At 45.3% G+C, this 14,073-nt stretch overlaps 1 protein-coding gene across 6 annotated transcripts in view; it reads left to right on the top strand.

The window, feature by feature from the left end:
- The first annotated feature begins 788 nt into the window (after positions 1 to 788).
- The window catches only part of TMEM131L (transmembrane 131 like), a 79,837-nt gene continuing 66,552 nt past the window's right edge, over positions 789 to 14,073 (top strand). For 5 of the 6 annotated variants that reach the window (XM_038134272.1, XM_038134265.1, XM_038134267.1 and 2 more), the window contains exons 1-3: positions 789 to 958; positions 1,269 to 1,339; positions 8,280 to 8,323. In XM_038134272.1, the coding sequence (XP_037990200.1) occupies positions 835 to 958; positions 1,269 to 1,339; positions 8,280 to 8,323 (239 nt within the window). In that variant the 5' untranslated portion in view covers positions 789 to 834. The remainder of the gene's footprint in view (positions 959 to 1,268; positions 1,340 to 8,279; positions 8,324 to 14,073) is intronic. The other variant, XM_038134268.1, reaches the window with a different exon arrangement.

Raw genomic sequence — 14,073 nt, 5'->3', positions numbered from 1 at the left:
GCAATTAGAGGGGTATGTTACAACTGTGTGACCCTCACAACTATCTCTGGGCTCTGTTCTACACTCTGCAAACACCGTGTAATTCCTTGAGAGATCCAACAGGCACCTGAAGAGTTGCTTAAGACCAAAATGCTGTTGCTTAAGAACAGCAGCAGCGACCCGCAACATACAGTGCTGCCAAGCAGCCAAGGAACACAGAGGCAGATTAACCGGATTGGTGGCACTGGAAGAGGCTGCCCTCTCTAGAGACCTTCAAAACCCATCTGGAGTAATTCCTGTGTCACCTGCTCCAGATGACCCTGCCTTGGCAGGGGGTCGACTCGATGATGTGCAGAGATTCCTTCCGGTCCTAACGATCCTGTGTGATGTGCAATAGGACCACCAGATCGGGGAGACTTTGATTGCCTTCCCCCCTACCACGCGCCCCCGCCTTCCTCGCTGCGCTCTCCCCTCCCCCTTCGCGCGGCCTCCTGGTTTCTTCCCTTCGCACTTTTCATGCTTTTTTTGTTTCTAAAAATCACCGGGGAGCCCCGGGCCCCGGCGCGGTGACATCCCACACGGGCGTAAGCGGGCGGGATGTAGGGCAGCTCGCGGTCCGACCGCACGGCCGAGCTACACAAAACCGATCCGGCTTTCCCACAACGCCTCCCTCCTGCTTTGCGGGGGACTCGGCTCGGGCGCCTGCGGGAGCGGCGCGGCCGCCGGGCCATGTGCGCGGCTGGGGCGGGGCGGGCGCAGCCGCGCTGCGGGCGGGGGCGGTGCCCGGTGCCCGCGGAGCCGCCCCCGCCGCCGCCCGCCCCGCCCCAGCCGCAGCTCGGCGCGGCGCGGCTCGGCATGGCGGGGCTGCGCTTCCCGCAGCACGGCGGCTACTGCCGCGCGGCCGCGGCCATGAACCTCCTGCTCGGCGTCTTCCACGTCCTCCTGCCCTGCTTTCGGCCCGGGGAGGCGCAGGGACAAGGTGAGAGCACCGGCGGGGCACAGCGGGGCGGGGATGCCGGCACTGCCCGCTCCGGGCTTGAGAGCGGAGCCGCCGCCCCCGTCGCCGTCCCTCGGGCGGCTGCCGCGGTGGCAGCCCGGGGACACAAAGGGAGCCGGGACGAGGCTCACCTCTTCCCCCGACTCCAGTTCCCTTCCTCCCGGCCCCGCGGCACCCGCCGGGCCACGCGTCTCTGCCGGCCCGCCGCGGCGCGGGGAGCCCCGGGCCGCCGCCTGCGGGCTCCGGCCGCCCGCCCCCTGCCCATCCGCGTTTTCTCTCTCTGCCCCCGCAGCCATCGAGCCCATCCCCGGCGTGGTGGAGCTGTGGCAAGCCGAGGAGGGGGAGCTCCTGCTGCCCGCCCAGGTGAGGGGGCGCGGGGGGTGGGGGCGGCGGAGGGCCCGGGGCCGTTGCGGGGGTGTGCGGGCGCGCTGGGCCCGGGGGGCGGGCGCGGGGCCGGCGGGGCGGGGGCGGCCTCGCCCGCTGCTGTCACGGCGCAGCCCCAGCCCCGCGGCCCCCCCAGCCTGCGCCAGCGGCGTGGTTGTTGGGCTTCGTTTATTTTCTGTTTGGGGTCTCTCCCCCCCGCCTCCCCCCCGTTTATTTATTTATTTATTTTAAACGAGTGCATGTGTGGTCGGAACGCACTAAACGTGCCTGTCGTGAATATGCATATATTTATATCTCAGGCCTGCTCAGGTGAAGCCATTTTTCCCCCCTCAAATGACACATCGTTTATGGTGCCGTTCCTCTCATTCTAGCGCATTTTTTTTTGTCTTGTTTAGCCGCTTTCGTTGGGCAGTAACAAGATGTGATAAATTCTGTGTTGGCGAGGGGAACCAATATGGTACAATGCCCGCGGCTGGTGAGCGAGGAGGGGCGCTGGAACCGAGGTCTGGAGTTTATGGCATTTGAGGCAGTTATTTAACTCACACTGATGGACTCTGCCATATGGTGAGCTCGGCCTTCTAGACTTCGAGGCACCAGGCTCATAAACGGGAAGAAGCAGTCCTTAGGGACATCATCTTATATGAGGGGCAAAAGCGGGTGATTTATTTGTCTTAAGCCCATATATCATTCTCTGTTTAGTGCTCAGCCACTGACACCCATTAATGTAAGGAAAAATAGCAAAAGTGCTGTTTCTTAGCTAGCTAACAATTGATGCTGCTTCCCAGGACCCAGCATTTTGTACTGTGGTGTTACAAAAGTGTTATCTATTGTATGTCCAAATAATTTTATAAGATACATTTGTTGTGTTGTTGAGATTTTGCCTGTTGCAGATGTGGTTGTAGCTAAGGGGAGGTGGGGAGGAGTAGAGTTGCTGTGCAGAGATGCTTGAGGAGCTCAGCCTTTTGCATCTGCGTTCTTTACAGTGAAGATATTAAGATGCATTAGATGTGGAACTGTGTAATGTAGTCATTTATAGTTGCTTCTCATAGCGAAGCTGCAATTGAGTGATGATGACGTGATGTTTACTTCCTGAGGAGATTAGGTCCTATTGGAAAACACTTTGTTTTTGAGCATCCTCATAAAAATATGCTTTAGCTTGGCTAAAGAAAAGCCAGGCATGAATGACCCATGAATTTGGCATAGTTGAGCATATGGTCTTGCTCAGTTCTTGCAGCAGTGGAGACAAAGCTGAGGCTGCTGTTTCTTCATCATTTCTGTAAAGGCTATGTTAGGTATGCAGGAAAGAAAGAAGTCTTCTGGCTTCAGTTCTGACAGAGTGAGAAGTAAATTGCAATAGGCTTGCTGATTTAAGAGGTTAAAAGTCAGATGAGCTGGTCTCTGAGTAGTAGTGGTGCATTGACTGGTTTGCATGGGTTTTCCCCTCTGAGCTTGAGGACTGCAGCAGCATCTGATGCATGAGTGACTACTCAAGCTGAACAAAACGACTGGCTTCCTCAAACAGGTTTTAAGACCAAAATTTGGTTACAGGCCTGACCTTGATGCTTGCTCTTTTGTTTCCATGTGGACTTGGGCTTTACCCAGCCCTTGTTGGGCTTTGGCCCTGTGGCCACATTTGAAACCACCTTTTCCATTTGTGGTGGTGAAGAGGAAAAGAGGCTTCTCTAAGTCCCTGCGGATATGGTGAGGGACCCTTTCAGCACCAGTTTTATGGAGTGGTGGCACTGATGTGCCGTGGCTGGTCATGGCTTTTCCCTGGGTGCCCAAAGAGTCGAGGATTGCCCATCCAGCCATAGTCCTCTGGTGTTTGTGAGGTCCTAAAGACATGTCAGCATTGTTGCCCTCCTGGGTGACTGCTGGGATGGTGAGGGGCATCAGTGGAGAAGCCAGCATCGGTTCCTGAGATGCGGAAAGTCGCTACATCTGTTAACATCTGACTGCCCTTTGTTAGAGAGATGCTCAAACGTGCAAGAGGTTTACTGCTTGTTGATCACATTTCACTTTAAAAAAATGGTCTGACCTACTGCTACTACAGGGAGGTTTTCCATGTTCTCTTTCTTGCAAGAATAGAATTTCTTGGTTAAACCCTTGATGAGGGTTGTTTGCCCAGTGTTGATGTATCACAGCAGTGGTGATGTGATGGTGAGGGTGTAGTAACAGGAAGAACCTCTGTGCTTTTGAGTGGTTAATGAATGTTGTCTGGTAGGAAATATCCAAGAGTTGCTTCATTCACATGTTTGAAGATGTATCTTGATGAGGAGTCCCTCTTCGGGAAGAGGATTGTTCTGGCCCCTTGATTTTGGTGTTCCTGCTTATTTTTGGAGGGACTGTGGCACCAATGAGGATTTCCCTTGCAGAAGTGAAAAATCCAGGGAAGGAACTGTGCATATTCCTCTGCCAAAGCACCTCTGTCCAACTGCTCTCAGCAGGAAAATGGATTAGGTTGCCCTGTCTGCCAGCCCTTTAGCCTTTTTCTGGCGGGTTACCAATGCTGTCTGATGGATGTTTTTCTCTTTCTGTCATGGCTTTACACTATTATCTTATTTTCCATGCATCATCAACTGCCTGCCTGTGACAGAGCAGTTTTGAGCATTCCTTGCTGCCTGCAGAATTTGAGGATGAAAGTTGGGTGGATTGCTAACCCATTCAGCCATCCGGTTGCCTGCACATGCTTTTGTTCCAGGACTGTGTAGCGAATAAAGACATCACATTAAGGGGTGAGGGAGGGGAAACAAAGTGTTTTAATATTTGTAGTTGCTTTCTAGGCCTTTCACAGCATCGCTTTGTCTACGTGAACTGCATGAATTTGCATGCTGGAGCGCAGCCGCCCAGGGCCCCCATGCCTCCACCCCGCTTGGTTGTTCTACCTTCTGTTTCCTCTTGCTTCCCTTTCATTGTTTGTGCTTCTCGTGTGCCCCCTCCCAGCTTCCCTCTTACACAAATTTGTGCTTTTCCTTTTTTCTCCTCCCCTAGTGCTTGTGGGCTTTTGATTCCAGCTTCCTCTGAAGCATGCAGAGCTGTTTGGGGATGGCTCACCTACTGCTCTTGCTCCGCAGCCGAGCCCGAAGGGTGCCCGGAGCGCTGCAGTTGGTGACGGTGTGCGTGGGCTCGTGCGCCGGTGCTGAGGGGGAGCTGGCTGTATCTAGCCTGCTGACTGTCTTCCACTGGTCTGCTGCTTCCTCCAGCATTTCAATGTTTCTTCCTGGATTCCCTTTTTAGCTCTGAGACCAGCTGGTTTTTCCCAGTCGGATGCGGTGGCTGTATTCCCTTGTGCCCGTTTCTTCTTTCTTGTTGAAGGTGGTGTGAAGTGTGGGGTAACCACGGGGCACCCACTGACCTGCTCCTTACTCTTAACCTCCCTTTTATAGCAAATGCCCTGGGATGGGCAGCTGGATTTTTCTTTGAAAACCAGTGGAATTTTGACATGGAAAATCTTGAGTGTGAGAGACTTGATTAGAGCAGTTGTGGTTTTTATAGACCCCTTATAATTTTGTGCTTTTGCATGTTTGTTTGCAACTTGTTAATACATAATCAAGTAAAATGTTTGAGAGAAAAGCTCCTTTATGTGAGACTTGACACCCAAGCCATTCACCACTAAAGGCTGAAAAAGCTCCAGATATTTACAGCCAGGTTGTAGCACTTCAGTGCAAAACTGAAAGGCAGTTAGTTATGTTTTAAACATAGCATACACATACAAGTGTAGGAAAGAAACACAAATAACAATTGTTGTTCGTGGCCTCCACCACTTAAAAGAGGTATCAGAGAGTCGTAGTTGTGTGTTTCTGTCTGTCAGAAACCATGTAGGTGGTTACTGGGAGCATCTGAAGGCAGGGGGAGGCAGCTTGGGTATCTGCAGAGCGCTTTTCCCTTCAGTTCGGAGGGAGGGACTACCTTAAAATGACGTAATGAAGGTTAAGTTGTAGTTCTTGTTATCACAACTGAAAATGACAGTAGGTCATCAAAGTCAGTGTGTACCAAACTTTATTTTGGTGTCAGTGCAGTGCTTGACTGATGTGACGGGTTTTCTACTGTTCCTGTGTGTCGCATGTAGGAGATGAGCAAAATGTTTCCTTTGAGGAACACCTTGAGAATGTTTCAGTTTGGTTGCATATTCTAAGGAGATTACAATAACTTGTTTCACTTCACTGTGACATTGTGTCAGGTGCTTGAATTTTAGAGAAAGATACAGCAGTATTTACTGTATCATGGTTGTTATAGACACTGGACAAATACAGAGCTGCTGCCTGAGTTTTCATAAAAAGGCTCTGCTCAGGTCTGAAAGATTTTTTTTTTTCTTTTCCCAAGTAGTAGTAGCTTGTCTTCGGTTTCTGTTCTTCAGTGCAGCTCAGGGGCTAATCAGGTTAATTGTTCTACTGATTTGGAAAGCTGATGAAGACCTTGATCTTTCATATATTCATCAGAGATACGCGGCACTGCAGTGTGTCATTAACGAGCCCATCGGCTGAGCACAAATTAGATGTACAGAGTCACCTACTTCAAAGCAGGGTTTGTCTGAAGACGCACAATTTGTGTGAAAGTCTGAGACAGGCTTGGAGTGGGAATTGTGTTCCTCTTTGGGCTTTTAAAAGGCTTCTCCAGACTCCCAGCTGAGCTTCTGGATGGTGCTGATAGGACTTGGGGCTGGATGGCCATGCAGATTATGCAGTAGCTGTCAGCTCAGGCCCTTGAGACTTGTGTGACACAAGGGGGGCGCTTTCAGGGGCTTTCCAACACGAGATAAGCACCTGCCCTATATTCAGCATAGCGTTAGGAAGAAGGGAACTTTTTTCTTCTCATAGGTAGACTGTTGGGAACTGCATTTTAACTTTCAGGAGGTCTTGCCTTCTTTCCCCCTGTAGTCTCTTGTAGTTTGAGAATACTATTTTGGTTTTTTTTTTGTTGCACAGTTGAGATGTGCTGTGGCTGCACTGTAGATTGGGAAGTTTGCTTCATTGTTGCTTGGTGAAAAGTGAAGAGGAGAAATGGTAAGGTGGCTAGTGTTAAGGGTGAGCACAGTGTAATGACACAGACCCAGTTTTCTGATGCCTGGCAGATGCTAAGCCATTTAAAAGAGGAACTAAGCCATTTAAAATGAGGATAGCCTGCTATCTGGCTGTGGATAAGGAGTCCTCTAGTTCTGCTTGGTATTGTACTGAGGTCCTAGAAGTACAGAAGGAGCTTGGAGAAGCTGGAAAACGTGATGGGTTTGTATCATGCCATCCTGGTGAAGTCTAGCAGCAAGACTTTGCAAGGTCTCTAGGAGGAGATGGCTGGGACTTCATGGGGGCCAGGTCTTGGGACCTCTAGGTAGATCTGAGCTGAAGAGCTTTGTTGTGTCCTGCAGATCCTGGACAATTAGCATGGTGTCTCCAACCTCTGGGCAGACGTACAGAACGGTTGTCAAGTCCTCAAATTAACTTGTACTTCCCTGTCAATCTTGTTCCAGATTTGGTTGTGTTGTGGTGGCGGCTGTGCTGCTTCCCTTGTATCAGCTGCTTGTGACAAATGATGGAAGTTCAGATGTGTCTGGTAGCTTTTGGCAAGATCTATATTAGTGTTATCCATAAGGTCATTATTTTAGACACAATAATTACTAGCGTTAATGTTAACATTAAGCATATTTGCTGCCATACTGTGGTTGTTGTTTTTCCTCACTTCATGAAGCTCAGGTCTTCAGAAATCCTGCTGCCTGTCCCATTCAGTAGGCAGGTAGGACTACCTGATCTGCTTAAGCATCTGAAGCCTATAGAAAGATGTTTTGTGTTTACAGGTGGGTTTTTTTTTTTCAGTATGCAGTGAAAATAGGTAAAGTCAAAGCTGCTGGCTTGGGGCCTGTTCCGTGATATGCGTACCATGGGAAACATGTAGGAGGGGTGGTGGAAAGTACAGCCTTTTAATTTTAAAAGATTTTTTCCCCTTACCTTTTCATTGCTAAGGTCTCTAGTTTGTGTCTTGTAGAACCATCACCTGCAGAAGCAGAAGCTGGGAAAGCTCACCAGCTGTTCCTGGCTGGATGACTGTCACCTCCTCCTGAAAAATGTTAATTGCCCTAAAGCTGTCCCTGGTTTCATCAGCAGGGGTTGAGTGGCTGTAACACATTTCATTTTGAGTTGTACCTAAAGCTTTCCTGGAGATCTTGGCCAGTTAAGAGTAGCTACCTCCTTGTTTTAAATGGATTTCCTGCAGGGAGCTCATTGAACCAACACTTGAGTTCATTTCTGTAGACAGCTCAAAGTGGTTTGTGGTGAACTGCAAGCTGACACAATTCAGCTGCATGTCTTGAAAATTACCTGAGTACAGCAACTGAGCTAAGATGATGTGTTCAGAGCTTCTGCTCTCTCTGCTTTCTGTACATGCTGCTACTCAGTAATAAGATCTCGGTTTGGGACCGCATGGTGCCTGTTGGAATGTGGTACTTTGCCTTTGCTTTTGGCATTGACAGGTGATCTGCATTTCAAGGCACTCTGCATCCTATTTCCCCAGGTACTGGCTATTGAAATTTACTGATGGGGCAGAAAATTTGGAAGTAGAGGAAGTAGTCTTTCTGTAGTTTGAGGGCAATTGTTGGCTTTAGATTGGAATTCTGTGTGTGAGAGGATTTTGTACAGATGCACTTGCATAAATGGAAAATGAATCTGTTCAGTCAGCATTTGGAAGAAGCAGCAGAGTAGCCAGGTTAAGTCACCGTTTATCTTTTGCAAGATGAGCTGAAACCTCAGATGGGATGTTGATCAACCACCTTACCTGACTCGTAAAGGAGTTACAGGAATTTTAGATTTCTGAATTTGTTTTGCTAACAAGTCACATGAAAATCCATCTTTGATGGAGTTAAAGTGGTTCGTATGTCCAGTGCAGCATGTTGCAGTTCTGAGATTCTTACACAGTGTTTTCTCTTTGTCAGGCTGATTCGGAGGAGGATGTGGAAGAGCACCCACAAGAGCAAAGGTAAGCTAAACTCAAATGGAATCAAGAGTATTGAAGTTCATTTTGGTTTTTGCTTTAGGAAATACCAAAGTGTAATTGGGCAGACTACTAAAACATTACTTTTTTTCTCCTGCATGTTAAACAGTTTTTTATTACTTGTGGCTTACAATTTTCTCAACTTAATGCTAATATTGATTTATTAGCAAAACCAAAAAACCTGTGCTCAGTGTATGCAAGTACAAAATGCCTTCTTGCATCTCTTTCTCCTAATCCTGTCTCTAAGATGAATTTGCTTCTCATTGCTTTCACACAAAAAATTAAATGTTTATTAATTGTTCTGTTGTATATTTTGTAATTACTTTTTTAAGGCAAGGGACAGTTGCCCATTACAAAATTTGTAAATCTAAGTAGTCTTGGAGCGTTAATTTGCACCAAGGCAAGGAAAGAGGTGAGGGAGATTTAAAGCCAAAGGTTTATTAATGTCCTGCTATGGAACAATAAATGTTCTGCCCTTATGTCTTGAAATCAGATACATAATGAAGCTCTTCAAAACTATAGCCACAACTCTGTGGTTTCTGTTAATATCAGGCCTTCTGTTTTGAATGGTTGGGTAAATAGCATCGCAGATTATTTTTTTAATACGCATTTTGTTTCCTCCGAGCGTCCAGGTTAAAATGCTTGGACATCTACCAGTGAAACACTTCCTTCCTTTGGTATGTGTTAATGGTTACAGCTTTCAGTGCCATGCCAGCCAGAAGGATCACAAGACTTAAAATAAACATGGGGAACAGCACCGTTTTCTGATGGCAGCAGTTAGCCACAAATGCTTTTCTCATTTATCTCCAGTCTTTGCCCTTAGCTTAGTTCTGAGAGCAAATAGATCTGATAACACACAAACCTTGGGAGCTGGCAGAAGGAGTGAGCCTGGGGAGTGGGAATGGGATGATTATGATGGGTCTGTCCTGCACTGCAACACTTCTTCACATGGCTTTTCCCCTTGCTGTCCCATTGGGAGCCTTCTCATCTGAACCCAGCATCGCATTAAGGCTCCTGTGCCTCATCTCCGTGGGAATTACAAAGATGGTTTGGAAACAGGATGTGAGAATTACTGCGGCTGCTGACAGCTGGTGCTGATTACTTGTGCTTGCCTAAGTGCCCCAATTCCTACCTGCAGAGGGGATTTTTTTTTTGTCTCCTCTTGTGAAAAGAAGGGTAAACTACTGAAAGCTGCATTTCCCTGCACAAATACAGAAGTTTCTAATTTTTTGCATCTGGGAGCTATTATGTTTTGGATGCAGAATTTTTACTGTGTAACTTTATTACCTGCCTGCTTTCTTTATTGAGAGGTAGTCAGAAGGCACCAGTCTCTAGTGCTGTGCTTAAGATTGTTTCTGATTGTTTCCTTATTAGTTAGAGAGATATAATTTAGGTGGAAAAAAATTCTCTTCTTGCCTGTTTTTCTCTGGAGGTGGATGGGATAATTGGCTACTATGGCAATAATAGAAATATTATTGAAAATAATTAGTTCTTGAGACTCAGAGAGGAAAAAGTTATTTGACTGGGATTTTTTTTAGGTCATTCAGGTGCTTAATTTTTTTTCTATTAATTATTTGTTTTCAAAAATGAATTTGCTTTTTGGGAGTAAAGTTTGTAGAGGTTCACTTGCTTGGTGGAAACATCCTTCTATTGTCATACTGAAATGCTTCAGGAAACTTGCCTGAACAGATCCTGGCTTGTGTGCATCTTCTAAACTATTTTGGTTTGCTGCTGTATGTAAACACATACATAGACCTATGTGTGCTCTACATACTGAAGGAGTGTTGTAGTGTAGATGTCATGAAGAGCCAGTAAAGGTACATTGGAAAGATTAGAATTTCTTAATTTATTTCTGGATTAATTTTCATTCCTGTAGCTTACATTACTGTATGGTGAAATCATGGGGATTTCCTTTTCCTGTAGCAGCAAAACCTGAAGCTTGCAGCATCTTCACCTCATTGTCTGACTGTGTGCCCTGGGGAAATCAGCTGAAGCTACTGTAATTTGATGTGAAGCCCCAAGAAGCAAAGCACCTTAATGTAGGGGATAAGCAGAAGTTAAAGGAGATAGAGAAATCAGAAATTTCCCCAGAGATGAGGGAAATAGAGAGAGTTCATCATCTTGGGGCATAAAGGAGAAAGTCTCTTTCCAAAACATTGTTTTATTCAGTTTTTAATTCTAGGTTAGTGGGCTCCTTGGGAGCTTGCTAACCTACTTTGAAAAAAACAAACACAACAAAAGCAGTAGAGTATCAACAGTCAAATTTTAACTGACTTCCTGTGCATGTGCATCATAAGATCTTCCTTTTGGGGTGGTCTTCTTGGTTTGCTGCTCTTCTGGCAAGTGCACAAGAGAGATGGATGTGGTCTTATAGTTTCTGCCTTAGGTTTAGCTTTAATAAATAGAGAAATTTGCATGGAGGTAAAAGACATTGTCAAAATAGTAATTTTTGTGAAGAGCTATTTCAGAGGTGAATGAGAAATGGTTGATTAGGTCCGTAGGTTTGCAGCTGCCCTGAGTGAGGAGATCATTATCAATGCCTTAATTTCCACCCTACAATTCCTGCTATTTTGATTGTTTGGATGCTTCCACAGGTTGCTTCATGCTGTTTTGTGTCTCTCTGGATCAGATTCTGAAATAAGAAATGCAGCACAGTAGACACTGGAGTACTGCTTCAGGCCACAGACTTTAAGAGAATTGAAATCGTGTATTTGGACTAGCCTATTAAAGAGTTTCCAGTTTTCCTAAAAACCTTTTCTTACATTTGAAAGCCAGGAGTAAAAAGATGCCTTTCATAACAGTCGATGACAGATGTTAACAAGAAAAGGTTTTGTTGTTGTGTTTGGAGGGTTTTTGATTTTTTTTGGTTTTTTTTTTTATTTTTTTAATTTTTTTTTTGGTTTTGTTTTTGGAGGGTTTATTTGGTTGTTTTTTTTTTTTTTTGGGGGGGAGGGGATTTTTTTGTACTCCTGCTCCTTCATCCTGGTGATTTTGGTTGCCACAAATGGCTGTTAAAATTTTTGAAGGTTTTGGTTCTTGCTAAAGCAGCATAATGAGTCAGGACTCAAGGGAATGGCCTGAAGTTGTGTCAGGAGGATTAGGCTGGATATTAGAAAAAAGGATTTTCAGCTTTTCTTGTTGGGCACTGGAACAGCTCCCCAGGGAAGTGGTCAGAGCTTCAAGCCTGGCAGAGTTCCAGAAGTGTTTGGACAGTGCCCTCAGGCACCTGGTGTGACTCTTGGGCATGGTTCTGAGCAGGGCCAGGAGTTGGACTTCATTATCCTTGTGGGTGCCTTCCAACTCAGGATATTCTGTGATTCTGTGATATGCAGAAGTCTGGCACAAAGAAAGAGACAGTACTGTCAGGTGATATGCACAAATGATGCTATCAAAATTTTTAGCTTTCTACTTCAAGGAAGTTCAAAGAAAATGTAATTTCATTTGTATGACATTATTAGTACTTGAGTTTTGAGGACTTCTGGAGAAAGGTCTTTGAGGATGCAGTTTTGCAGCTGGCACATTTGCACCCGAAAAAACTGCTGTACTCAAGTGAAGCATGCATTCTTAATATGTGATGCACAATGATTGACTGTGAAAAGGGAAATCCATAAAATACTAGAAGTATGGAACAAAATTAACCAGGAAGAGGACATTTTCCAGCCTTTTCATATGGCAGGGCATACTTTGCTTAGAGTAGATGGGTATCAATTGCTAGGAAAATTCCAAGTGTGATGCATTTGGCTCAGTCAGGCATTTCTGTTGAACCTTTGCCTTTGATCTCTGGAGAGCATTTGACCCTGTGGGCTGGAGCTGCTTGGGCCAGGAGATGGTATCGGCTCCCAGTGGGCTCCTGCTAGGGTGTCAGTGCAGCCTGGGAGTGACAGCTGATGCCCAGCACTTTGACCTCTTCTGATTGCTTGGTGGAATTACTCCTAATCCTGTTGTTTTTGCTGTGTCTGTGAAACAGTGCTCCAGATGTGGAGGAGAAATTGAAGGTAGAGGTAGCAAGGGAGCAGCTTACTAGCTGCTTGAGAGAGAGCAAAGCAGTCGAGGTGCACAGACTGCAGAATTGCTAGGGGGTTTAGGGAATACTTAAGAGATGGAGTTACAGCGTTTGCTTCAGGAAGAATCCGGAGTGGCAGTGGGAGAATGAGCCCCCTGCGCATTGCAAGGCTGTACATTGCAATTCCTCCCTGGCCACAGCTTCGTCTCTAGTCAAGAGGCACAAATGAGCTCTGGCGCTGTAGATGGAGTATTAAGACACTTCAGAGGTGACTCATCTTTCCAAAAAGCCTGTGGTCTTAGTGCCATAATTTTTGACAGTCCCAAGTAGAAAGTAGTGGCATGGGACTAGTGGTATGCCTGTGTACCAGATAACGAGCTTGGGTGGTGGCTATGGCAGGAAAAAAAAAGATTGAAAAATAGGTTAGGATCAACCAGATTTTCTTTTTCCTTCTGCTTTTTTTTACTGAAATGAATAAAAATTGATTTTATGCCAGCAGAAATGTCCCAGAATATTAAAAAAAATGTTTATGTTGTATTTATTTTTAAATATCTTTTATTAAAGTCAAAGGGAGTATGCATCGAGAAAGTGTTTCAAAATGAAAAGTTGAAAAGTAGTTCTGGGAGTGTCAGTGAGTGCTTAAGCTGTCTGAAAGGAACCATCTTAATATTTTCAACCTAAGCTTATATGGAGTACTCATGATCATTTAGATTGTCATTATACTTACCTCAAAAGTAAATCTAACTACATGAAGACTTTTCCTAGAATATATGCTTGGTCTTAACTTGTAATAGTTATATGTATAAGCTGCTTTTATTAAGATTTTAGTGTTTTAAAAAAGTTTTGCTTTGCAAAACAAGAAAAATCCGTGTGTGTATTAAAAAAGAAAAGGCTGAGTTTCTTGGGAAAAAGCTTATTAGTCCCATTACTGTACTTGCATAAGGTAGCAATTTCTGCAGTATGCATAGAACGTATGTTTTTAGTGGTTAGCACTAAAACCTTCTTCAATATTGGCCAACTTTTGTTTTTAATTGATAATCATGGCTGTTGTGCCCCACTTCCACTTTGTCTAGATCATCAAGGGACTACTAATTTTAAGTTTTACTGGATGCCTAAAGAAATGAAATTTACATAATCCTTAGAAGTAAGGGAGGAGAAGTAAGATGGACACACCCACCTATAACACTTGGGTGAAAATCCCTAAGGAAACACCTGTAGGGAACACAGGATATTGTGAAACTGGACTAAAAGCATCTTACTGAAAAGAATTGCAAGAGGTCAATGAAATGTAGATGAAGAAACAGATAGTTCCTTCCAAAGTAATCAGTATTACTCTTCCTCTCCTTCCTTATGCTTCTGCCAGGCACAGCTAGGGTGGCAGGCTGAACTCCTGCTGCTTTAATTGTTTATCTCTTTTATGTGGCAGTTGATTCACTGATGAACTTTGCCTTGCTGAACTTTGTATTAGATGCTGTTAGGAACAGCTCTTCCCCTGTGTGCATTGCTTCTTCCAAAATACCAGTCCTTTTACAAAATTACGTTGCTTGCCTGATGGTACAGGGGGTAAAAAATGTGTTTTGTTTTTTTCCCCGGGACATTGCATGGCAGTGCTGTGTTATAACAAATTGTTTCAGCTATTGTTTGTTTCTTTATTTCTAAATTGTTTTCAGACATTTAATAAATGAGAAGTTCCCAGGCCAGCTGTACGGTGTTTCGTACCAAACTGAGGAGG

The sequence above is a fragment of the Motacilla alba genome, chromosome 4 (genome assembly GCF_015832195.1).
Source record: "Motacilla alba alba isolate MOTALB_02 chromosome 4, Motacilla_alba_V1.0_pri, whole genome shotgun sequence".
Taxonomy (NCBI): domain Eukaryota; kingdom Metazoa; phylum Chordata; class Aves; order Passeriformes; family Motacillidae; genus Motacilla; species Motacilla alba.
The sequence above is the reverse complement of the archived record's forward strand: the minus strand, read 5'-3'. Positions and strand labels throughout refer to the sequence as shown.